This window comes from Acomys russatus, chromosome 7, assembly GCF_903995435.1.
Source record: "Acomys russatus chromosome 7, mAcoRus1.1, whole genome shotgun sequence".
NCBI lineage: Eukaryota > Metazoa > Chordata > Mammalia > Rodentia > Muridae > Acomys > Acomys russatus.
In genome coordinates, this window is record NC_067143.1 from 36,036,756 (window position 1) to 36,062,224 (window position 25,469).

The window sequence follows — 25,469 nt, forward strand, 5'->3', positions numbered from 1 at the left end:
GGAAGCAGCTTGAACCAGATGGAGACATTTTCAATTCAGGACTAATCAGAGAAGGTGCCCAAAGGAGGCACCTCTTGGGGACCTCTCTGAGTAGTTTCACCTCATTGGAAGGCTTTGGGGGGGCATGACACGTGACCCGTTGGCCTCTTCTAGTGTCACTGTCGCCCCAGGGCTCCCAGGCCTCAAGTGGGGCCCACCTCCGAGTGCCTGGTGGCCTAGGCCCTCCTTCAAGTTTACACTTGCCACTGCTGGAGGCTCCCCGAGTCTTCCGCACGAGTTCTGCACTCTGACCCTTGCCCCAGCCGCCACACAAGCGAAGGTTGCACTCCGGGGCCCATGGGCCAGCATTTACCTTATTGTCCCTGCTTTTCCTGGCTCGCCCCCTGTCCTCAGGGCACTGGACTTCCTGTGAGGTCTAGCCTGGTGACTCTCAGGGTTTCATCTCTCAGCTCCTTTGCCTCATCCTTCACAGCTTACGCCGCCACTAACCTGTCCTGAGTCTGGTGGGACCCAGGGCCTTTCTGGAGCCCATCGTGTCTTTGTGCAGGGTTGTTCTGATGATATATGTTCTTGTCACACTGGCACTTCCTTGTTTCCCATGCTTCTTTGCGCACAGTACCATCCCTGGCTTGGAACCCAGTGCAGTCTGCTGCCTGCCCTTTACTCGCTCTTGCTTGTCCCTTTGTCCAAGGGCTCACTCCATCTTGACCCTGCACCCTACCCACCAATGTCTGAGTGAGGAACTCTGGCTTCACTCTACCCCAGTGCCCTCTCCCCTGGTTCTCCCAGCGTCTCTGTTCATGGGGAGGGAGGTGGCATGAGGACGTGTGAACAGCTGTAGGTAGAGGGTCAGCCTTGACTTTGAGGTGCCTTGTGCTCTCTTTTGAAAGGAGCAAAGGCTGCAGTAAATGCCACATCTCTGCCCTAAAGGAATGGAAAACTGGGGCTTTTCCTCATGAGGGAGGGGACACAGGGGTGTTCCTGGAGGCTTGCAATCCACTCATGTGCACTTGGGTGGAGAAGGATGCCCCTGTGCCTACCTCCAGCCATTTGCTCTTGAACCTGGGGCTCGGCTCCAGATGCTCAGGTGTGGGTTCCCAGGGAATTTCTGTGCTGGATCCAGCACCCCGGGTCCTTCCTAGAGACCTTGGATGGGGTAGGTCCGGAGCTAGCCTGCTCCCCTTGTTACACAATAAAGGCAGCAACTGTGTGTCCTGTTTGTTGCCCTCATCTGGTGTGATTATCGATTAAGAAAGGTCAAGAAGGCTCTGCATAGTCCGTGGGCCTGGGGCAAAACGGATCTGATTTTGGCTCCTAGCCTGAAGTTCATCTCAGTTGTCTGTGGCCGCCACAGGTGGATAGTCAGTGTTACAGTGCAATTGAGCTGATGGCTCCTGCCCTTCAGCAGGGTGTCTGGGAACTTAAACCCTTTGGAACTGCACCTCCAGTTTGGAAGAGGAACTGGAAGGAATGGGACCTAAGAAAGAAGAGCAGAGCTCGGGGCTCAGCAGAAGCTCCCTTGGCTCTGCCACAGCCTTCCCAGCAAGAGGAGCCCAGCAGCAGAGCACCTGCCTTCCACCTCCTTGCTGGTCCTTCCCTCTTCCTTCTCCTCCTCCTCCTCCTCCTCCTCCTCCTCCTCCTCCTCCTCCTCCTCCTCAGCAAGGGCTCATGACTGCTCCACCCCCACTGCACCCTGCCCCACCCAGGGCCTTCCCTTACCTGACACCTCCCCATCCACTGGGGATGATTGCAACTTCTCTACCTACTCTCTGCTCAGGTGACTCCCCACTTTTCCTACTTGCCCCAGCATGTCCCCAAGTCTACCAGCCTGCATATCCAGTGAAAACTGGGTTGTTCCTCAGGCATTTATTCATTCAGCCAAAGAGCACTAAGCACCTACTGTGTGCTAGACCCCAGACTGGCAGCTCTTGGAAGGCAACGTGTGTCAGTTAGGGGAGGAATGTGTATCTTCGAGGATGTGGATTTGAAGCAATAGAAATTATAACTTGGACCAATTAGTCAAGAAAATGGCCTCATGAGAGGGATGTTGAGGTAGCTCACTCCAAAAGGATATTTGAACAGTTAGCCTTGGGAAAGGCAGGAGCCCAGGCAGCTCCCAGTAGCTGTTGCCATGGCTCCCGGCAGGCCCTCCACCAAAATTCAAATTTCAGCCAAGACAGTCTGGCCTGGGGCTCAGGGACTCACAGGGTGTGTGTGTGTGTGTGTGTGTGTGTGTGTGTGTGTGTGTGTGTGTGTGTGTGTGTGAGAGAGAGAGAGAGAGAGAGAGAGAGAGAGAGAGAGAGAGAGAGAGAGAGAGAGAAGCAGTATTCCAAAAGTTGGAGATTATTTTTGAGACAGCATCTCAAGTAGCCCAGGCTAGCTTCAAACTCATGATATATAATAGTTGAGATGCTGGCTCTGAACTCCTGATCCTCTTGCCTCAACCCCCAGAGTACCGGAATCAGGAGTGTGCGCGCTCACTTCCAGGCTAAGAGGGTGATTCTTCCCAGAGAAATAGAGAACGGAAGGGCAGGAAGGACTTGGTGGGCAAAGCTGAGAAACACACCCTGATTCAGACACAAAGATTTCTTTGCATGTGTTCTGTTACGATTCCCACATTCAGGCCCAAACCAAGTACCCTGCTTAGACAGGGACACACCCGATACCCAACTACTAAGTCTAAGGGTAATGAAGCAGCCACCCATTTGCCGAAGGCAGGTGCCACTTGCTATGGTTTTTCAGTTTAATCAAAATCCCACCTTGAAATTCTGCACTCTATGATCTAACTGGTAAGATTAACCCAATTCAACCAAAATTATAGACCCTCTTGGACTCATTTCTGGTCCCTTAGGGGTCTTGCCTGCGTGACAGGACCTTCTACTGGACACAACAGTGTAGAAGCACTCCAGGAACCTCCAGCTTCCTCTCTAGCCCCGCCCTGTGTCATGTGGCAGCAAGTTTACTTTCCCCTCTAGAGTTCCTGCTAGCTGTGTCCATCGCCTCTTTCCACACATGGACCCTGAATGGCAGGTGGCTGCCTTGGCTTCCAGCAGAGCTGTTACTGTATCTTTGAGGATGAGTATCATCCTTGGGGACCTAGTGGTCATCCAGAGAGTTCCCCAGAAGTATAATAGTTACTTGTTGGCAAGAACATCAGTTGGTTTCCAATTCTGGACTCTCCTGTCATATTTCCTTGATATGGCTTAACCATAACCTCATTAGCACTACACAGATAGACACCTCACGTACTGCTGGGTCTGGCAGCCTGGTGGCAGAACCAGTTTTATCAGAACCAGCTTTCCCAGCTGGAGACCTTTCACTTGCTCTAGGCCTAACCAGGGCTGGCAGCCTTCTAGATATATCAGTCAAAAAACTGGGCTTTAATAGCAAGGAGCTTGGTCCATAGTGTGAAGGGATTAGAAGAAATAAAACAAAGGTCTATTCTGACCTGAACAGAATTACACCGTTTATGCCAGGACATTCTCAAGGAGCAATGTAGTCTGCTTGCATTTTAAAGTCATTTTAAAGTTACTAATCTGTGGCGCGCACACGGGGAGCTCACCACGTGTGCATATGTGTGTATATCATACGTTGTATCTTGGGAAGCATCTTGGGAAACTACTGGTCCCCTCGTCCTACAGACCACAGATGTAAGACAGGTCTCTTGGAGGCAGTTGGGGGCGAGTCTCACAGCATGCATCTAGTGGTAAGGAGAAGGGCTTCCTTCAGAGAGGCATCTGGTTGGTTCACTTCCTCCTCGGGAGGGTCTGGAAATCAAGAGGGGAGATCTGGACTTCTACCTTGAGACTGGCCTGTTGGTCCAACCAGAAGTCTTTAGTCACTCGGTAACACTCGGGGCCTGCCTGACCTTTCCCATTCCGAGGACACCAGCCATTGTTAAACCACAGCTCAGGATCCTACACCCAAGTCCATTAGTCACCCACCCAGCTCAGCTTCTCCACTACTGAGGTCAGGGGTTAGCCCTGCCAGTCAGTGCTCCAGGGGAAGGCAGCAGAGGCTCGCCCACTTCTCAGCCAGGGGAGTCCATCTTTTTGTCCTGCCTGAAGGCAGAGGCAGGTGGGGATGGATGCACGCCAGGGACCCTTTCCCGTGTTGGTCTTTGTGTTTTGTTAAGAGCATGTGTGAGGGTCTTGCTATGTTTCCCAGCTTGGCCCTAACTCCTGTGCTCAAACGACTCTCCCATCCCAGCCTCCCAAGTCACTGGGACATAGGCACACGTGACTGCAGCCAGCTCTTTCGGTCCTGTAACATCATCTAATATAGGCCAACATTTGGTCCAGTTGTGCTGTTCATGCCCCTTTAAAATGGGAAAAAATTTCGGGCCTGTGAGGGCCTACACTGAATGAAGCCTCTCTGGTGAGTGTGTCTCAGTAAATAAGACCTGAACCAGAATTGCGGTCTGCTCATCTTGCTGAGCCACGTTTCACGGGTTTCTGCTTAGTTTTTGAACAGCGTGTGTTCTCTATTCTATGCTGCAGCTTCCAGGCACAGTTTCTCCTCCCCCGCCTCCTCACATGATGCTGCTTTCTGTACCTACAGCTGCAGAAGGTGGACTCTCTTGGCAGAGCAGTAGTGTAGGGTCAGCAAAGGGAGGTTGTCTCCTGCCAGAGCCCGGAGGAAACGCTCCCGTCAGCTTGTGTTCAGTGTGCCCTGAGCACTGCTGGGTGAGGTGGTGATTTCTGCAACGGGGCGAGGCTGTGTTTCAACTAGTGGTGGATTTCCAGTTTTACAGAATGGACCTCTGGGTTGATTGTAAAGCAAAGTCCATGGCTACAAGCTGCAAGGACATTTCTACATAACCACAGAACAGTCCCCTGTTTCACCCTTTGGAAGGGAAGAGAGCCTGATCTATCACCGGTGGCTTTAAAAAGGTCATCAAGGAAGGATGGTAAGGTGGCCCAGTGGGTAGGGCCTGGCCTCCAGCCTGCTGACCCAGGGTAGGAGGAAAGATGGTAAGGTTGCTCAGTGGGTAGGGGCCTGGCCTCCAGCCTGCTGACCCAGGATAGGAGGAAGCAAGCTCCTGCAAGCTCTCTTCTGACTCGCTAGCATACACACTAAATGTAAAGGTTTACTTTTAATTCTTTTACATGTGTGTGTGTGTCTGTGTGTCTGTGTGCGTGTGTCTGTCTGTGTATGTGTGTATGTGTGTATGTGTGTGTGTCTGTATGTGTGTGTGTGTGTGTGTGTGTGTGTGTGTGTGTGTGTGTGTGTGTCTGTCTGGCTCTGTATGTGTGTCTGTATGTGTGTGTGTGTGTGTGTGTACCCTTGGAGGCCAGAAGAGAACATCAGATTCCCTTGGAGCTGGAATACCAGGCTCTTGCCTGATGCAACTTCTGAGAACTGAGCTTGCATCCTTTGAAAGAGCAGCAAGCGCTCTGAATTGCCGGGACATCTCTCCAGGCCCCAATATAACAAAAAAATATGTTTTCAAAACTATGTGTCCAGTGATTTTTTTTTCTCATCCTAAAGTATGAACAAAAGTTTCATGTGCTTTACCCTGGGTCACCTTTACAAGGAGCTCCAGAAGCAAGCCATGACTCCCCTGGGAAATGAGAATTCACCCAGGCTCATGCCCTCCTGTCTAGTGAGAACACATGTGCAGGCTTAAGCTGCACCTGGCCCTGTCAGAACCTGCCTGCAATGTAGGAGGGTCAGAGTTAGTTCTGTATGGGGTGTCTGCGTGGCCCACTGAGGGGCAATCCTAAGAGAAGATGGTAGCCAGGGCATCTGATGGCCTTAGCAACTCAGTGTGTTTTGCTTCTCTGAGTTTTCACTCAAGAAAGAAAATTTTCCCTTGGGTCTTGTGTTTCCCTAAGGCTGGGACTTCAGGGGGGTATGTGAGGTGGAGGAGGGCTGATTTCTGTCTCCTATGTCCCCACCTCCAAGGTGGAGTGCGTTACTGGAAAAATGGCTAGTGTGGGACACACAGTAAAAGTCCTAGCTTGCTCTGCATCCATGTGGTGGTTTGAAAGAAAATGCCTTCCATAGGCTCAAAGGGAGTTAGGAGCCCCAGCCTTGTGGGAGGAAACGCATCAGTGGGGAGGGGAGGGGCTTTGAGGTCTCAGAAGCTCCAGCCAGGCCCAGTGGCTCACTGTCTCCTCATGCTGCCTGTGAAGCCAGACGTAGAACTTCCAGCTACATCTCCAGCACCACGTCTGTCCGGGTGGCACCATGCTCCCCGCTGTGACAATAATGAACTAAACCTCTGAAACTATAAATCAGCCCCAATAAATGTTTTCTTTTATAAGAGTTACTGTGGTCATGGTGTCTTTTCACAGAAGTAGAGACCTTAGCTAAGACAACCCAGAGGCACCCACTGGACACCTGCAAGGTGGCCTTAGCCCAGTGTTATCACCCTGAAGAGACTTCATGCTAGGCTCAAGGGCTCTGGTGAGTGGATTGTCTCAGTAAATCTGCCCAGAGCAGAGTCTGGGTCCCAGCTTTATAACTCAGCACCTTTGTGCTGGTCAGACTCAAGAAGGCCACCTGATTCTGTTCAGTTTCCCAGGAAATGGAACTTGCACATCATAACCGCTCCCCAATAGTTTTTTTTTTTTTATATAAAGAGATTTATTTGTTATGTATACAGTGTTCTTCCTGCATGTGAACCAGATCTCATTATAGATGGTTGTGAGTCACCATGTTGTTGCTGGGAATTGAACTCAGGACCTCTGGAAGAGCACTCAGTGCTCTTAACCACTGAGCCATCTCTCTAGCCCCTTCCCCAATAGTTTTAACTGAGAAATGCAAAGTAGTTTGCATGCCTGTGTTTCCCCAGAAGGCTAACTATCCCCTACAGAGGGAGCAGCACAAGGAAGCCAAGTTATTGGGAGACTTGATGGGCTTAGAACAACGCAGACAAGCCTGGCTTTAAATCCTGCTTTCCCAACTATGCCAACTCTGGTTCCTTGTTAGCCTCTCTGACTTGAGATGTAGGGACTGTCTGCACTATGTGGTAACTGTATGTGCTGTGCTTATGATAGCATTCAAGACAGGCTAGTCTGAACTGCACAATACTCCGTCTCAAAGGAAAAACTTACCGTAGAACATATATGAGCAAACACATTAAGTAAGAAGCGCTATGAAGAAAGAGTAGGAGCGGACATTTGCAGGACTGCAGCTTTACTTTGATTGACAGACTTGGGGGCACCTGAGCTAAGCTCTGAAGCATGTTGGGAAGAGGAAGGAGGAAATCAAGAGCAAACCACACAGAAGAAACAAGCAGTGCAGCAGCTCAAAGCTCAGGCACAGCTGAGGGGACATGCTATGACACGTGTGATGTTACATGATGTCACTCTTAGGTGATTTTTCTTCCTTCTTCCTGGGTCTCCTTGAAGAACAGTGGGTGATCTTGACCTCTCCAAAGAACTTAGTGCAAAAAACAAAACAACTAAGGCCTCATTATGTAGTCGTGGCTGTCCCAGAACTCCCTATGTAACCCAGGTTGGCCTCTAATGCAGTGACCTGCCTGCCCCTGCCTCCCGACAGCTGGGATTAAAGGCATATGTCACCATGCCCGGCTCACTGTGGACTCTTGATATAGTCAAAAGACAAGGCCATTGAGGCACAGAAGGTGGCAGTTCGTGTGACAGCACACAGTACACTTTGGCAGTACATTTTAACATGGTCCCTAGTTGTCATCATCACATATTATGTATGGGACACACTTGCATGTTTTTATACAAGTGACAGTGCAATGGATTTGTTTACACCAGTGTTGCCACAAACACAGAACGTACACCTCTTATCCCAGCATTCCGCAGGCAGGGGCAGGTGAATCTATGCATTCGAGCCTGGTCTACAGATTGAGTTCCAGGGCAGCCAGGGCTATACAGAGAAACCTTGTCTTAAAAAAAAAAAAGTAGATGGGGTTAGGTCCTCGATGAAGCAGGCAGGGTCCCTGTAGGAAGAGACAGCCTGGTCTTGCCTAAGTTATGGGAGCCTGTTCCTTGCTGTTTGCTCCTGGGGAGCCAGAAGTGTCAAAGAACCAATTGGTTCCCATTTGTCTGGGCTGCTGCCACACAACCCAAGACCCCTTTGCTGTGGGCAGCCATCCTCCAGGCGCTGTGGCAGGGAAGGCGGTGGCTCACATCTGCTGAAGCATATACAGGACCAAGTGGAAGCAAAGTCACCTGGGAGACAACATCGGGGCCTCCCCAACTGCTGGCCCTTGGCTGACAGAAGGTTCCTGTTGCCAGAAGGTGGACAGTGTGCTACGCATTTCCCCTGTGCAGTCAGGCAAAAGCCAGGCTCCAGCTGAAACACCACATTTTGGCTTCTCACCCTCACCATATTCTGTACCCCTGCACCCCCTCCCCCATCCAAGAGCACTCCCCGGTGCGTCACTCATGAGATTTCCCCATCTCAGGCTACAGAACATGCCTCGGACCTGGCAGGCATTCTGCTGCACTGGGTCTCTCAGGAACATCACAGGGACTATCCAGGCAAACTGCTCTTGGAATAGCTGGGTTCTTACTCAGGATATGGGCTGGCTGCCCAGTACACTCATCCCTTGCAGAATTCACACTGGGGCTCACTTGGAAAGTCATTCGGGGACACAGTGTCCTTCACAGTGCAGATCATGAGCCGAGGTTGTAAGTCACAACGAAGGAGTCCAAGTCTAGGCCTAGAATCCATCCTGCCCTCTCCGCAGCAGACGGAATGGAAACATGGGCTAGATACCCCAAGAACAAGCTCAGATCCCCCAAATCCCAGCACGGGACACAGCTGCCTGCTCAGTCCACCTCAGGCGGTTTCACTTCCAAACAGTCACTCTATTGTGGTACTTTGTTTCCTGTCACACCTCTGTAGAGGACAGAGCACTCAGCCTGCCATCCGTGAAGCTCTCTAGTTTTTTGTTTGTTTGTTGGTTGGTTGGTTGGTTGGTTGGGTTTTGGGTTTTGGGTTTTTTTTTTTTGCGGGAGGGAGTTGAGACAGGGTTTCTTTGTGTAGCCCTGGCTGTACTGGACTCGCTTTGTAGACCAGGCTGGTCTCAAACTCACAGCGATCCGCCTGCCTCTGCCTCTCAAGCGCTGGAATTAAAGGCATATGCCTCCACCACCGCCACCCAGCCCATGAAGCTTTCTAGTAACAGGACAGTTGTCACCATCTCTTGGGACTCACAATCTGTCTCAGGATCCAGCATACACATTGCATTTCCCCTTCTTGCCAGGAGCCTGCTGACCTACAAGGGCTTCGCCTTGAGGTGGCCAGGTTCCCCTACACACTCTCCTAGCCATGTTACTGAAGGAATGAGGTGACGAAACTTACTTCTATAGGCATGACAAAGCAGAAAAGAGTGTTTCCCAATCAGTCATGTGATGTGGAGACCTAGCTGGGTTGGTAGAATGCCTGCCTAGGATGTGCGAGGCTCTGAGTTTGGTCCCCAGCACTGCACAGGTGTGATGACAGTGCAAGCCTGTAATCTCAGCATTAGGGCCTTGAGAGCAGGAGGGTCAAAAGTTCAAGGTCATCCTTGGCTCCCGGTGAGTTCCAGGCCATCATGGGATACATGAAATCAGGTCTCAATTTTGTTGTTGTTATTGTTAGTGGTGGTGGTGGTGGTGGGTTTTGTTTGTTTGCTTTTTGAGATAGGGTTTCTCTGTATAGCCCTGACTGTCCTGGAACTTGTTTCGTAGACCAGGCTGGCCTCGAACTCAGAGATCTGCCTGCCTCTGCCTCCCGAGTGCTGGGATTTAAAGGTGTATGCTACCCACTGCCCAGTTTACTATTTTTTTAAAAAAATATTTATTTTTTTATTTATTGTTTATACATATTCTGCTTGCATGTACACCTGCACACCAGAAGAGGGCATCAGACCACATTATAGATGGTTGTGAGCCACCATGTGGCTGCTGGGAATTGAACTCATGACCTCTGGAAGAATAGAGAGTGCTCTTAACCTCTGAGCCATCTCTCCAGCCCCCCAGTTTACTATTTTTTTAAAATATAATTAAAAAAAAATCACATTAACTGGGTTTGTAGCACACCAGGGGACTTCTCTCACAGGAAGCAAGGTGATGAACTAAATAAGAAATCATTTTTGCCTGTATAATTTAAAAACTTCTGTGAGTTCTTCCCACTAAGAAGGGCTCCTTGCCAGCTCTTTGGCTAAGAAGTTTTTCTGGAATGAGAGGTGGCCCCCTAAAAGAGTCAAATCAACTAAGGGGCCTGCCTCCAAGGAGAAGCATGGGGCTGAGGGTTGGTGAGCCAGCAGCTTCTTCGAGGCCATTTTGATCTGGGGTTAGGGGCGATTACAGGTGTAGTCACGTGGTCTTCTCTGCATTTCTCGTCGATCCTGCACCCTGCCTTCCCTGCCTCCCTCAGTTGGCCTGGCAAGGAAGTGGGAAGTCCCAGAACCATTCCCTCAGGAAACAGAGAGCAGCACAGGGGGCCAGTGAGGAGGCATCGAGGCAGGCAGAGAGGCAGAAGCAAGACACCAGCCACCCTCCAGCCCTCTGTCCTATTCTGGTGCCCGCATCCCCATCCCTCAGCCTCCCACCTGCCCAGTCTCTGTACCTCAGAGAGATTTGACTTTCTGGGTGATTCTTGCTAACCACTCTAACATTGAGGGGAGCCCTGGGAAGGGTGCAGGACACCCTGGCTGAAGGAGGGGGAGCAGGGTACCACGATGGTCCAGAATGGGCCTCAGACAGCCAAGACAGCTGCCCTGACAGCCCCAGGCTCCCTGCTGAGCACTTGCTTTAATCCTTAGTTAGTTCCTCCCCTCAGCAGTTCACAGACCAGCGAATAAGTTAACTGAAGACTCCAGGGTGAATCTAGATCTTTGGGCTCCAAACTCAAGGTTCATCTTGTGACACTCCCAAGTCTAAATGGTTGTTTATGAGGCCTGGAAAGCTGCTGCGGTATAAGGCAGACTGAAATAGCCTACTCACTGCAGGGCCACTGAGACTGCGGGGCCTCTGGCCTGCTTCTGGCCACCAAGAGGAAGAAAAAGGCAGAGGAGAAGGGGGAGGGGACATGGAAGCAGCCACCGAGAAAGGACAGAGGCCTCAAAGAGGACAAAATCCTTTTCCTTCATTGAGGCCAAGGGTGGCCCCTTCAGGATCATCTCAGGCCCCATCCCAGTCTTGCTCAAGGTAAACATTTATTTTATGATCAAGGGGGCCCAGTGCCCTGTCGGTGGGTACTGTATCTCTGCCAGATAGACAAGCTTTTTTTTTTTTAATTTTAAAAAATTATTTATTTAATTTTATATGCATTGGTGTGAGAGTGTCAGATCACCTGGAACAGGAGTTACAGAGAGACAGTTGTGAGCTACCATGTGGGTGCTGGGAATTGAACCTGGGTCATTTGGAAGAATAGCCACTGCTCTTAACCACTAAGCCATTGCTCCAGCCCCATTAAAAAAAAAAATTTTTTTTTTAAATTATGTGCATTGGTATAAAGGTGTCAGATCCCTTGGAACTGGAGTTACAGACAGTTGTAAGTTGCTATACGGGTGCTGGGAATTGAAGCCAGGTTCTTTGGGAGAGCAGACAGTGCTCTTAACCATTCAGCCATCTCTCCAGCCCCAATAAGCAAGCTTTTAAAACCCTGGAATAGTACGATTTCCTATGGGACAATGAATAAAGTAAAACCGTATGCGGTTAAGGGGGAATAAGGAAAACCCTTGCACTCTGTGTATTTCTATTATGTCTTCAGGGGTTCATTTTGCACTGCAGTGATTGCTGATGAGGATGGCTGAAGGTCTGGAGTGGGAGGTGCACACCTGTAATCCCAGCACTTGGAATGTGGAGGCAGGAGGATTGGGCACTGAAGGCTATTCTCAGCTACACAGCAGGTTCAAAGCCAGCCTGGGTTAGAGGAGACCCTATTCTCCCAACCTCAACAGAAACAGAAGTTCTCCAACAGCAGGGCCCTTTACCTCCAGCCTCTTCTTTTCCAAAACAGCCAGTGTTTGCCTCTGTGTGAGAGGGAGGAGTAGCTTTGGTATCAAAAGGAATCATTAATTGTTAAAGGGTGCACCTCATTAATTATTAAAGAGACGTTGCTAATCCTGTCAGGTAAGTTTAAAGGTTTAGTTTGGGGACTGAATATGAAAGTGTTGTTCTTCAGCTTTGCAGTGTCCCTTGGGTGTTTAGGAAGAAATGAAGGAAGGGAAGGGAAGGAGGGAGGGAGGGAGGGAAGGAAGGAAGGAAGGAAGGAAGTGTTGTGCTTCTTGGTTTGTTTTTGTGACTGTGTGATGCTTTGCCCTGAGCCACCTCCTGTTTGTGACAGCGACGGTGCCTTCTGTATCTTGGTAAATGAGTGGCTGATCCTATGAGAACAGGAGGCTGAGCTACAACATTAAGACAAATTTCCAGGATGGCTAACAGAAAGAGGAGGAAGAGAAGGTGCAGACAACCAAGGTGGCTTCCTAGAGGAGGTGGCCTGAAGCAAGGCCAAGAAGCGGTTGGTTTGGGAAGGGTCAGCAGACAGATGGCAGGACCACAGTGGGCCTGGTTCTCCCATCTCCTTTTCCTGAACCAGGGCAGTGGTCCCCGCCCCAGCTGTGACCCTGAGCCCTGGGGAGGCCCAACCTACTCCAGCTTTGGACTCTGCCCAGGAATTTCCACAGAAGTGAGCAGGCCAAAGCCCAAGCAGGTTGGATCCAGCCCTCCCCACAGCAACCTGCGCTTCGGTCAGTCTTTCTCGAAGCTGCCTGCTCACTACAAATCCGTGAGTAGTACAGGGTCCTCTCCCCTCTTGCTCTGTGGCTGTGGCTGTGCGCCTGCCCAGGTAGCAGGTGTCTTCCCCAGCTCCGGCTACACGCTCCACAAGCTTTCCTCCTCCTGAGGGGGTGTGTGTGGTACTGGATAGAGTAGGGTACTCCTAAGGCATGGATGGGAGAGGGGCCTGCAATGAGGAATAGGGATCTTGGAGCTCTTATTTACAGATGAGCGAAAATCCAAGCCCGGCTTCGCCCAGAAGGAAGACTATTGGGTTTTGAATGGAAAAGTCCAGCGCTAGGGCTGGCTTCAGATGTGCTTGGAGTTCAGATGTGCTGGAGCCGTGTGTTCAAGCTGGATTGAATGGACACGTCTTCCATTGGCAATGGCTTTCACCTGTCATAGGAAGCGATGAACACTAGGGCCTCTTTTCTGAACAGGGCCCACAGCAGTTGCTTACACGATTTCTTCTTTTCCTTCCTCCTGACAGAGGTGCAATGCACTGTTTCCGCTTGGAATACCTGGAGCTTGCAGGCACTTGCCTCTCCTAGAATCAATAGTGAGGACAGGAAGAACTCTCACGCTCTCTCCTCTCTCTTCCTCTCTCTCTCTCTCTCTCTCTCTCTCTCTCTCTCTCTCTCTCCTCTCTCTTCCTCTCTCTCTCTCTCTCTCCTCTCTCTCCTCTCTCTTCCTCTCCTCTCTCCTCTCTCTCTCTCTCCTCTCTCTCTCTTCCCTCTCCTCTCATCTCTCCTTCCCTTCCCTCTCTCCTCTCTCTCGTTCCTCTCTCTCTCCTCTCTCTTCCTCTCTCTCTCTTCCTCTCTCTCTTCTCTTCCTCTCTCTCCTCTCTCTTCCTCTCTCTCCTCTCTTCCTCTCTCTCTCTCTCCTCTCTCTTCCCCCCCTCCTCTCCCACCCCCCTCTCTCTCCTCTCTCTCCCTCTGGTTCCTAGTCTCTCACCTGGCCCTTCCATCAGCTTTGGACCCTCCCTCCCTGATGTCTTTGTCTTTCAGCTGCCTGGCACATGGCGGACGACATGCTGAGGCACCAAGCATCCATCTCTCTCACACCTGTGGCCCACGGCCTGGAGAACATGGGGGCCGAGTTCCTGGAGAGCATGGTCTGTACCCTTCCCCTATAGCACCTCCTTGGCTTGACAGCAGCTCATGGGTGGGAGGGGCCTGGGTCTGTCTGCTTCCTTCACTCTGTCCTCTCCCGCCTCTGCTTGCATAGTACCCCTCTGCCCCTGCAGCACAGAGCACCCTCCTTTGTCTCACCCCTTCAACATGTCCTGAGCACCCACTGTGTGCTGTCAGCAAAGGTCCCAAGAGGTAAGAACATCTGGTCTACAAGACGAGAAGGGAAGCAAATGATGGGGTGGCATGGGGTGTCTGAGGAAGTCTTGGCTTTCAGAGAATTTGCAGTCTTGTCCTGGATCCCCAAAGGCCAAGCTAAGGACCATAGCTCCAACTGTGAGGCCTGACATCTACCCTCCATCCTCCCTTCCTTCCCTAACAAGGTACCCTCTCCATTACTAAATGCTCCCCTACTCCCCACCCCCAATAACTACATGGACAGTGAGGCAGGGGGTGCCCTGGAGTCATGCAATGGGGTGGGCCTGCCTGGGTGCGCCTTTATGGCTTTCCTTCTGGTCTCCAGGAGGCTGCAGTGAAATTCTGTGGGCAGGATGTGTCTGCACACAGTAGGTGGTCAACGCGTGCAGTGCAGAATTGAATTAAGTAGCCTCCTATATTTCCATGCAGAAGTCTAGCCTCTGTCTCAGTCCACCCAAGAGGCACACACCCTGTGTGTGCGCAGGGCAGCCGGAGTCTTGCCTATCTCAATTCCCTTCAGCCATAGCTGCCTCTTGATGGGAAGGCGGGCCTTGACTGTTCCCTGTTGGCTTTAGGAGGAAGGCCGGCTCCCACACGGTAACTCAAGCCTGCCGGAGGGTGGAGGCCGCTGGAACAAGGCCAAGTGGAAGGCCTTCTCCAGAAGGTAGGTGATTTTTGTGAGGGACCCAGGTGACCAGGAAAAGAGGATGGAAGTCTGTCCAAGGGAAGTCAGGGGGCAACTGAGCTTTGCAGGCCTCAGGGGCGAGCCAGGCTAGGTGCCCACTTGCCTGCTGGTAAGCAGCCAGGATGTAAACCCAGTGGAGATCGCAATGTGTAGCAGGCCTTCTCAGGCCCCCCGACTGGCCAGGCCTCCCTGCAACCTCCCTCAGTGGCTGAGCCACCTTGGGGACCCCAGGTGGCTCAGTTTGTAGCACCAGGACTGGGATACACTCTCCACTTTCCACAGACGTGGAGACAAGCCCACAGGGTCTGGTATGGCCAAATCCAGCTGTGAGCAGAGCAGGAAGGACATCCCAAGGACAGGATGTGGCAGTGGTGGGGTGTCCTTTGGTAGCTTGAGGAGACTGGAAAAGATGCCTGTTCCCCCACCACAGGTGGGGAGCCCTTACAACAGCAGCAGAGGGGTGAATTTCATGAACAGTGAGTGCGCATCTTCTGGGTGCTTGGCCACCAGGGCCTTCGAGGAGATTTGGGCAGCAGCCCTTCCTCCAGGGACATACAAGTGACCAATTGACCTGAGTATTAGTGTCCATTCTGGAAACCCGAGACCATGTGGGTGGCAAACTGCATTTTTTTTTTTCGAGACAGGGTCTCTCTCTGTTAGCCTTGGCTGTCCTGGACTCACTTTATAGACCAGGGTGGCCTCAAACTTACAGCGATCTGCCTGCCTCTGCCTCCCAAGTGCTGGGATTAACAAACTGCATACTTTTACAAGCCTTGTCTCTCGAATAGGCACAGAGGACTCGGACAATAAATGTCCCTGTCTAAGGGGAACCAATCCAGAGTTGAGAACCTCCCCATCTTGCTCAGTGGGTAGGTAGAAGCAGGAAGAGGTTGTACAGCCATAGCTGTGCCTTTCTGAATACCCATAAACCTCTAGGAGTTAGTTCCCTCTCTCACCCAAGAGCAGGGGTGCCCCTGCAGAGTGGCTTCAAGCCTCATCAGGTGTGGGACCATGGCTTGTGTCTTTACCTTGTGTTTTCTTTTCAGCCCAGTAAGGTAGCAAGGCCAGCTCTGGCTTATCCCATTACCGCACTGGAAACATACTTGGGTAGCTTCAGCCTGCAGGTTTTGGGGCTCCCCGCTGGGGCAAAAGTTGGGGTTGGCACTTATGAACCTTGTTGGTTCCTCTCCTCAGGAGTCTGCAGCTGAGTGTGCAAGTGAGAAGCCTCTGCAGGGAGCACAGGCAGCTATTTGGATGGGTCTGCACAGGTCTGCTCTGTTCTGGTAAGCAGGACCCATCCTGTCCCATTCAGGAGACAGTCACTGCCCCTCTCGTCTCCAAATCACATAGCAGGCTCATGCACTCACCCAGTCAACCAATGGAGCTTGTTGAGCACCAACTAAGCCAGCTCAAGATAGGAGCTCAGGGCTCCATCAAGCCCAACTACATCCCATTCCCAAGTCCTTCCTTGGGAGCAAAGGAGAGGCAACAGAGCAACAAGCCACCTGGGAGGATGGTAACCATCATGGCAATGAGGGCTGAGGCCCTCCCATACCTCACCCCTCAAAGCACAAAGGTCAGGGAGCAAAGGTGAAAGCAAGCAGGGTATGGGCGTTGATAGTCTAGTGTGGCCGAAGGGTAAAGTTTCTGAAGGGTGCTCAGCCCAGGTCTGCGGAGGCAGGAGGACTCCGGAGGACTTGGCAATCAGATCAGGAGTGAGGAAGGCAGCTGCTATATTCCTGGATTTCATTCTGCAGTCCAGAGGTGTGCATGGAAGGGTTTAAACCGAGAAGCATCCAGGTTGACATCACACTGCTAGACCAAAAATGGCTGCAGGAGAGACAGGGCATCATGAGGCCTCAGTGCCTGAGAGGAGGAAGCCCAAGACAGACTGGGCTGATGTGGGAATTGGGGGAGCCGTCAGTGCCTACTGAACCCCAGGAAGTGACCGTGTGTGCAGGGTGGAGGAGGTCTTAGGTTACAGTGGGGAAAACAGTGGTCCCTTCCTTCCACAGAGTGCAAGTGGAGGACGTGGTCTCCACAGGGAGGGAGAGAGGGGACCCGTTTGCTAGGGCTAGAATGGCTAAGCCATGGGCAGATGAAGTGGTCTCCAAAGGATATTTGCAGAATGAGCTTAGAAGTGGGTCAGGGACAGGAAGTCTTGGGCCAGCTACAGGTAAAGAGCTTGCAAAGCCAAGGGCTGAGCAGTATCTGCGGATTTAGGGACAGGCATGTAAAGGTGGCTTTAGGGGAGTGGTACATCTCTTTAATTCTGACACCCAGAAAGCAGAGGCAGGCTGATCTCTGAGTTCAAGGCCAACTTGGTCTACATAGTGAGTTCTAAGCCAGCCAGAGCTGCATAGTGAGACCCTGAATTTAAAAACGAAAGAAAGAAAAGACAAGAAAGAAAAAGAAATGGACAGAGAAACACTGTTTCAAAAACCCCCAAACAAATAAGTAAAAACAGATGAGAGGTCAGGCAGCAAAGATTGTATAAATGAGTAACTCTTTGGAGAAATATTTTTGTTTGTTTGTTGAGATAGTCTTACTTTGTAGGTTAGGCTGGGCTAAAGTTCACCATATAGCACAGGCTAGCCTCAAACTCAATGCAATGCCTTAGACTCCCAAGTGCTGAAATTATGGGGATGAGCCACCATTCCCTGCTGAGATTTTGTTCGTTTTGTTTTTTGATGAGAACAGGAAGAGAATACTAAGGGCCAGGGTGTGGCCAAAGATTGAAGGCAGCCATGTTTGTTTTGTTTGAGACAGGGTTTCTCTGTGTAGCCTTGGCTGCCCTGGACTCACTTTGTAGACCAGGCTGGCCTCGAACTCACAGCCTCTGCCTCCTGAGCGCTGGGATTAAAAGCGTGCGCCACTATGCCAGCAGGCCACGTGTTTCTTGATGCGAGACATGAAAATGTTTTTTGAGCTGAGGAGACTTTTTAGAAAGAGGTGAAGAAATGACATGCTGGTGCCTGGAAGATCCGGAGGGAAGGCTAGCCTCATCTATATAGTGAATTGGAGGCCAGCCTGGGTTACATTAGACCTTGTCTTCACAAATAGTTTGGTTAGGGAGATAATGGCTCAGTGATTGAAAGCACATAAGGACCTGAGTTCTATCCCCAACACCCAGGTAGGTGTGGGAGGAGAGAACAGGCTCCTAAAAGTTGCCCTCTGACCTCCACACCTGTGCAGCAATCCCTGCGTGCCGCCTAATCGGTAAATTACAGTTTTCCTTTAAAATGGGCTGGGGTTGCAGCTCAGTTGATTAGAATTGTCACCCAGTGTGCACAGAGCCCTGGGTTCAATTCCAGCATGACACAAAGCTGGGGACCACGGTGGTGTGTCCTCGTACTCCCAGCACTTGGGAGATAGAGAAGGCTAGATCAGAATTTGAAGCCGTGGCTACATGGTGCATTTTTCACCCTCGTGGTATGAGATATCAGGTTTGTTGTTGGTTGGTAGGTTTTAGGGTTATAATTCAAGGTTGTCTTGGCTCTAGGAGGGAGGGAGGGGGAAAAAGGAGGTGAGGGAGGGGGAGGGGCAGGGAGGGGGGGAGAGGAAAGAGGGAGGGAGGTCTTACAGCTAGAAGGGTTTGCGAAGAGAGCCCTGCTTTGTGAGAGCTCCCTGGTTAGAGAAAGGGAACTTTACTTTTACACAGGCCTCACATTAACAGCTTGACTAAAACTTCCAATGTTGTCATCCCTGGAGCGACAGGAGTGATTTCTGTCACTCTGGGCTACCCCTTCAGAACCCTTTGTCCAGCAGGTTTAACTATTAGCATTCTTCAGGGTCTACTGAGCTGTCTACTTCTGCAACTGTCCTAGCGTCTCTCAGGGCAGGTGACTCTGGTGTCGCCTTTCACCACTGTGCACCTGCCTGTGTTTGCTGCGGGTGTGCCCAATTCATGAGTTCTTCCTACCTGCAGGCCAAACACAACATTCCTTTCTGAAGGCCTGTGCCCTGTTGAGACTCAGGAAGCAAGGCCTGGGGTCCCTCAGCTTGCCATCCCACAAACACCCTGAGGGTAGGCCAGTTTATGAGGCTCGAGCCTCAGTCTTCCCCTGGCCCCAGGCCCCAGGCCCTAGGCCCCTTGCTGTGTCCTGTTCTAAGTAATGTAATAGCAGGTGGCAGGTGAGGTGAGACTCAGATTTCTATGAACTACTTTACCCTATATTTCCCATCACTTTTCAAGGCCCTGGATTTTAAAACTCAAAAGCACCCCCCCCACCCCAACCTCCCTAAACCCCCCCTCCACTCCAACCCCCCCACCTCCAGCTGCTGCCATGTTCTTTTTTGTGAGGCAAAAGCTCAGACTGGCCCAGTGGCTCATAGGAAAGCCAGGTCAAGGAAGAAAGAACCCTGGGGCGGGGGGTAAATACCCTGTCATTGGTGAGGCCTGGAGATGGCTCCATCTGTAAAAGGCCTGATACACAAGCACAGGTCCCCAACACCCATGTAACAACTCCGTCATGGGTTTGTGTGTCCTTTTGGGTAGGAGATATATTAGTAGTGTTGTGTGGTATCCACCAGAGGAGACTGCTTGAACACAGGTTCGAGCCAATAGAAAGTTTGATTAGCCAGCCTGGCGACTGCACTGGGTGTTTCAGAATCCCCGTGTGTAGACCCCATCCTCTCTCGGTGAGTATTTAAGCACAAAACCCTTGTGCTGGGTTGACAAACTTCAGTTAGTGAAAACAATTAGTCAGAAGCGGAACTACGGAAGCTAAGAAGCAAGGTCAGTTTATTAGAGACTTTCCCAGAAAACCAGGGACTTTATTTAGTTAGTTAGTTTAGTTTTGTTTTCAGGACAGAGTCTCTCTGTGTAGCCTTGACTATCCTGGACTCACTTTATGTAGATCAGGCTGGCCTCGAACTCACAGCGATCCGCCTGCCTCTGCCTCCCAGGTGCTGGGATTAAAGGCATGCGCCACCACCAACACCCAGCAGAAAACCATGGACTTCAGTGGATTAGGTTTTGGTTTCGTTTTGGCAGGTGTTGCTGTCTGTGTGCTGAGTTTTATGGTCTGAATGGCACCTCCATCGTGGAATCCGTTGTGCTAAGGTCTAGGGGCCTACTGAGGTCTGGGGCCCCGTTACAGTAGAGTTCTTAACGCCAAGCAGGCAGCCTATCAGGGACTGTATGAATTCTGGCCAGGAAACAAAGTAAGGTTCCCCTTCTGAGAGGTTTCAGAGATAGGAGGACAGTCACAAGCCATGTAGTTAATGAATAGTCCATAATATGTATGTGTGGTCAGGTTGCCTGGGCAGCAGGGGGAAGGGGGGGGAAGCTACCCTCCTTAGCAACTGTGGGGTCACAGCAGGGGGGTTATCAAGTTCCCAGAGTCTTGTAACCTGAGCTTGCTGAACTCCTAGAAATGAGGATTACAGACCCACAGACATAGTAGGGTGCCTGCCATTTCTTTTACAACAGCTGTGAGGGGGGAGCGAGGAGGCTGATGTAGGTGGGCGTGGCCTAACCCAAAGCTAACGATGCTGTGCACAAGAATGCACGCACAGATACATAAACAAACATACCCCCACCCCACCCCATGCACACGCATAGAGAGAGACAGAGACAGAGACAGAGACAGAGACAGAGACAGACAGACAGACAGACAGACAGAGAGGAGGGGGTCATTTACTAACAGTACAGGATGGAGGCCCTCTGGAGTCACATAGGGTCACTGGCTTATTCAGCCTGGTGCTCTGTAGACCTAGCATGGCTCTGGCCAAGTGCCCTCCTGATGCCCAGCCATTATGTTGTTCCGTCTCTTAGTCTTTGCCACCACTTTATAATGTGTAGAGAGGTCGTCTTACAATTTTTCCCAAGCCTCAGGCACGCTAGGCAAACCTCTGTCACTGAGACACGCGCACGCGCGCGCGCACACACACACACACACACACCCCGACACAGTAGGGACAAATGTCTTCACTTTTAGATGAGGAGAGTGAGGCTGCGAGGAACTGAGTGACTTTCCTACTTTACTGCTCTGGGTGGGCGGGGCAGAGCCAGGGCCTGGGCGCCGGGGTTTCGCCCTGCTCAGCCCACCAATGATTCCTCCTGCAGCGTATACCGCCTTCTTGATCATCGCCTGCCTCCTGGACTTCCAGAGGGCCCTGGCTCTGCTGGTCATCACCTGTGTGGTTCTGGTCTTTCTGGCCTATGGTTTGCTAAAGAGGCTTCTGGGGTCCAAGCTGAGCCTGTGTGTGAAGTTTCAAGGCCATTCCCGCCTGAGCCTCTGGCTGAAAAGGTAAGTGAACCGTCAGCCTTAAGCAAGGCTAGGGTGCCTTCAAAATCACTGGCCAGCTCTGGTTTGCTAATGTCTTTTGTTTTGTTTTGATATGATTGTTGCAACAGGAAACCAAGGGCTAAAGCCAGACTTGTGAGAGTTTCCTGTATTTGGAGAGTCTGGCCACCAAGCACAGGCCTTTCCACGATGTCTTATTAGGAGGATCACCTGGGACTAGCTTATCTCCCAGCTACAGAGAGCATGGACACCTGGGGACATCTCTCAAGCCCAGTTCAAGAGGCTAGGTTGGCCAAGTGCCAGCACTTTAAATGAGACCCCAGGGGATTCTGATATAATTGGCCTGGGCCCTGAATAATAGTTTGGTGTTTGGTTCCTGGAGTCCATGGTCAAAGGAAAGAAACTGATTCCCAAAAGTTTTCTTTTGACCTCCACATGCATGTACACACACACACACACACACACACACACACACACACACACACACACACCCCACACACCAGTAATAAATAATTTTTTATTTTATTTATTTATTTGGTTTTTCAAGACAAGGTCTCTCTGTGTTAGTCTTGGCTATCCTGGGCTCACTTTGTAGTTCAGGCTGGCCTCGAACTCACTTGATCCCCCTGCCTCTGCCTCCTGAGTGCTGAGATTAAAAGCGTGCACCACCATACCTGGCTTATAAATACTTTAAAAAATAAAATGTTATTTTAATAATCCTAGAGCTTAAGAAATGGCTTGGTGGGTTCAAACCACTACCACTCTTGCAGAGGACCCTGTTCAGTTCCAACCACCCACAGTGGATGGTTTACAGCTGCAAATACTCAGGCCTCAGCAGGCCCCTGCACTCACATGCCCGTACCCACTCCCCTCACATACTACATAATAAGAAATAAAACGAAGCTTAGAAAAATAAGCTCTGGGAACCACAAACCACAGAGGTACGCTAGAGAGGAGAAGGGGGCTAGAAAACAAGAGTAGCAGACCCCCTGCCATCCCTTCCTGTTGCTCTGACTGAGTGCCGCAGATGAGCAATGTATAAAGGATAGAGGCTCACATTGGCTCTTGGTGCTGGGCTCTGAGAAGTGCAGGAGCACAGTGTTGGTGTCTGTTTGGCCTTAAGCTTCAGCTCGTGGCAGCAGCAGGACAAGCAAAGGCCCATGGAAGAGAAGAAATAAGAGAGGCCACCTTGATTTATTCTAGCCTCCTGCTACCCACGATGACTAACTGGGACCTGTGGAGTGAACATCACTCATGCCTCCTGTGATTAACCTGAAAGGCCGCTCCTTCCAGCACATTGCCGGTTAAATCCCACCACGGCAAGCCAGACATGGTAGTGAGCTCCTACAATCCCAGCACTTTGGCGATGGAGGCAGAAGGCTGGCAAGTTTGAAGCCAGCTTGGGCTGCATGAGACTCTGTCCCAAGACAAAACAAATTCAAAGGGAGTTTCAGTGGGGAAGGCCACACCCAACCCCATGCTTCTCACATACACAACACGGCTTCCCGTCCCAATTATCCAGAGTCTTATCTTTGTGAAACATCAACTCAAGAGAGTTCAGAGTCAAAAGTCTCATCTGAGGGTCAGGGAAAACTCCTCTGAGCTGTCAGCTGTACATCAAAACATGTCACTTCCAAAACAACAGGTAAGCAGGACACACAGTCCAAAAGCAGGAGAGAGTCAGGAAGATGGGGTAACAGGACCCAAGCAAATCTGAAGTCCAAGAAGGTAAAAAAGAACCTGATTGAAAAATATTTTTATATGTATTTGTGTGTGTGTGTGTGCATATGTGTGTTTGTGTGTGTACACACATGATAGGTGTGGGTGGGTGTAGATGTTTATGTGCAAATGTCAGAAGACAACCTTTGGGACTCTGTTCTCTCTGTCCACCGTCGGGGGTTGAATTTAGATCATCAGGGTTCTGTGGCAGGTGGTTTCATCCACTGAGCCATCTTATCAGCTCAAGACCTTAAATCTTGAGAATCATTTTTTCTTACTTCAGGTGCAGCCTCCTAGGCACCCCGGGTGGTTGGACAACTCAGCCCCGTGGCTTTGCTGGGCTTGGTCTACAGAACCGTTCCCCTGGGTTGGAATTGTACATTAATGCCTGTGGCTTTCCCAGGCTGATGTGCGTTGCCCATAGATCCAGTGTTATGGGGGTCTCTGGGGTGGACTTGTTTCTGCCACAGGCCTCCAACATCCCCAGGACTGCTCCCAGCATCCTTTGCAGTCTTCTCCTGGAGGAAGCCAGGCCTCATAGTTGTTACATCCTGCGTGTCTGCAGACACAGCAGCACATGGACAGCTCGGATCCAGCCAAGGACTACTATTTGTCCTTCTACAGTGAAGGCACATTGAACTGGAAATGAGGCGGCTGCTCAGAGAGCTGCAGGCATTCTTTGGCACAGTTCTGATTGGTGAATACTCCTGAGGAAACTGCCAAAGAATCGCAAAAAAAAAAAACCATAATTAAAAAAAAAAAAAAAAAAAAAAAAAAAAAAGCAGGACGTGGTGGTACACGCCTTGAATCCCAGAACTCAGGAGGCAGAGGCAGGTGGATCGCTGTGAGTTCAAAGCCAGCCTGCCAGCCTGGTCTACAAAGTGAGTCCAAGACAGCCAAGGTTACACAGAGAAACCCTATCTTGGAAAAAAAAAGTAAGAAATGAAATATTAGTAGAACATACACCAGAAATGAAAATATACAATGCCATCTGTACACATTATTCATTATACTGTATAAATGGAATAATTTTTCTTTCACATTAAAAATATCTCAAAGTTAAAAAAAAATAAAAAAGAATATAAGGGAATTGGGTCTGGAATCAAGAGTCAGGAAGAAGGTCCATTTCAACTCAGAGTAAAAAGGATGTAGCCCACAGGGCTTCCTGTAGAGTCCATGGACCACTAAGCATGCATGTGCACATGCGTGCGAGTGTGTGTGTGTGTGTGTGTGTGTGTGTGTGTGTGATGCTAAGGCTTATGGCTTGATCCCGCTCTCTCCCCCCCCCCTCTCTCTCCTGTAGAGGTCTAGCCCTTGCTGCTGGCCTGGGCCTGATCTTGTGGCTATGTCTGGACACATCTCAGCGGCCAGAACAGCTGGTGTCCTTCGGAGGGATCTGTGTGTTCCTTATCCTTCTCTTCACTGGCTCAAAGCATCACCGCGCTGTGAGTGATCAGCTGGCTACCCAGGCTGGAAGCTAGCAGATGGATGCACCCTGTGGGCTGCGGCTGGGGCGGGATGCATGCTGAGGCTCAGCTAGGGGAAGAGCAGTGTGCACTGCACGGCTGTTGAGGGACGTACTGGGATTGGAGACCCTAAGTGGCAAGTTATCCGGCTAAGCAGAAGCCCTTGGATTCCCCAGGGGACAGGGAGCTTTCTGAGTAAGACTGTTGATATCTTGCTGAACTCACAGTCTGCTGGGGCTAGTAATTTCCTTGTTAACATATTTCTCAGCTATGTGGCCTCAGGAACTACCTTAGCCCAGAAATGAGGGAACCTGAGCTTCCGGTTCCATGGGAGAATCCAAGCGTATCCTGAAATCATCAGCGTAAAACAGTGCTTCTTGAGGTTAGAGATCCTGACCAGGGGCCATAGCATCTCCTTGGAACATACTAGAAACACTAACTCTCGGGCTTGACTCCTCACATATTGAGTTAGATACTCTGGAGTAGGCTGGCCCAGCAAGCCCTCCAGGTGACTGGTATACACAGTGTCCTGGCCATGGAGGACGTTCCTGCTGTACTGGGTGGATAGGCTCTTCTCTCACCGTCTCCATGGCAACCATAGAGCAACTGTGTCCCAGAATCAGGACCCCTCTGTGCTTCAGACACAGAATAGCTACACAAGTGTCTGATACTGCTCTCCTGCTAGGGAGGTGTCAAGGAGTCATTCCGTGCCGAGTGCAAAAAGCAGCCCTAGCACCTGGGCTGTCCTGTCACATGAGCCTTCAAGAGACCTGAGGTCAGGATGCTAAGAGCATATAGAAGACAGATGGTGAGGGTCCAGGCAGACAGAAATCAAACACTTAGCTGGAGAGGATCGGGCCTTGGGCAGGCTCATGCCTGTATCCTAAGGCCATGGTCTGAGAAGCGAGTGCCAGGCTACACATCAGCCTGTAGAATACTGCACTGCCAAGAGCCTGGCCTAGTCTGCATCCTGTGTGGCTGTTGGCAGCAGACCCAGTGCTAGGCTGGACCCAGGCAGCTAAACGCAGGACAAAGCTTATGGCACCCTCCCTGACCCCCACCCTCATCCCACACCCCACTGTGGACCTGTGGATTGCCCCAAGCTGCTGAGCTTACCAGGGCCTGTCTGCTGCCTGGCAGGTGTCATGGCGGGCTGTGTCCTGGGGCCTCGGGCTGCAGTTTGTGCTTGGACTCTTTGTCATCAGAACAGAACCGGGATTTGTTGCGTTCCAGTGGCTGGGTGATCAGATCCAGGTGCGTATGCTGGGCCCTGCTCCTGGGCAATTGGGGAGAGGCTACTTGATTTGGGGGAAGGTAAGTGCGGAGGT

The 25,469-nt window shown here is 50.9% G+C and overlaps 1 protein-coding gene across 1 annotated transcript in view; it reads left to right on the forward strand.

Annotated features, from left to right (window-relative positions):
• The first annotated feature begins 13,614 nt into the window (after window positions 1-13,614).
• Window positions 13,615-25,469, forward strand: part of Slc28a1 (solute carrier family 28 member 1) — a 41,252-nt gene continuing 29,397 nt past the window's right edge. The window contains exons 1-6 of the mRNA XM_051148816.1: window positions 13,615-13,806; window positions 14,596-14,684; window positions 15,900-15,988; window positions 20,776-20,959; window positions 23,979-24,120; window positions 25,282-25,395. Coding sequence (XP_051004773.1) covers window positions 13,711-13,806; window positions 14,596-14,684; window positions 15,900-15,988; window positions 20,776-20,959; window positions 23,979-24,120; window positions 25,282-25,395 — 714 coding nt within the window. The 5' untranslated portion in view covers window positions 13,615-13,710. The remainder of the gene's footprint in view (window positions 13,807-14,595; window positions 14,685-15,899; window positions 15,989-20,775; window positions 20,960-23,978; window positions 24,121-25,281; window positions 25,396-25,469) is intronic.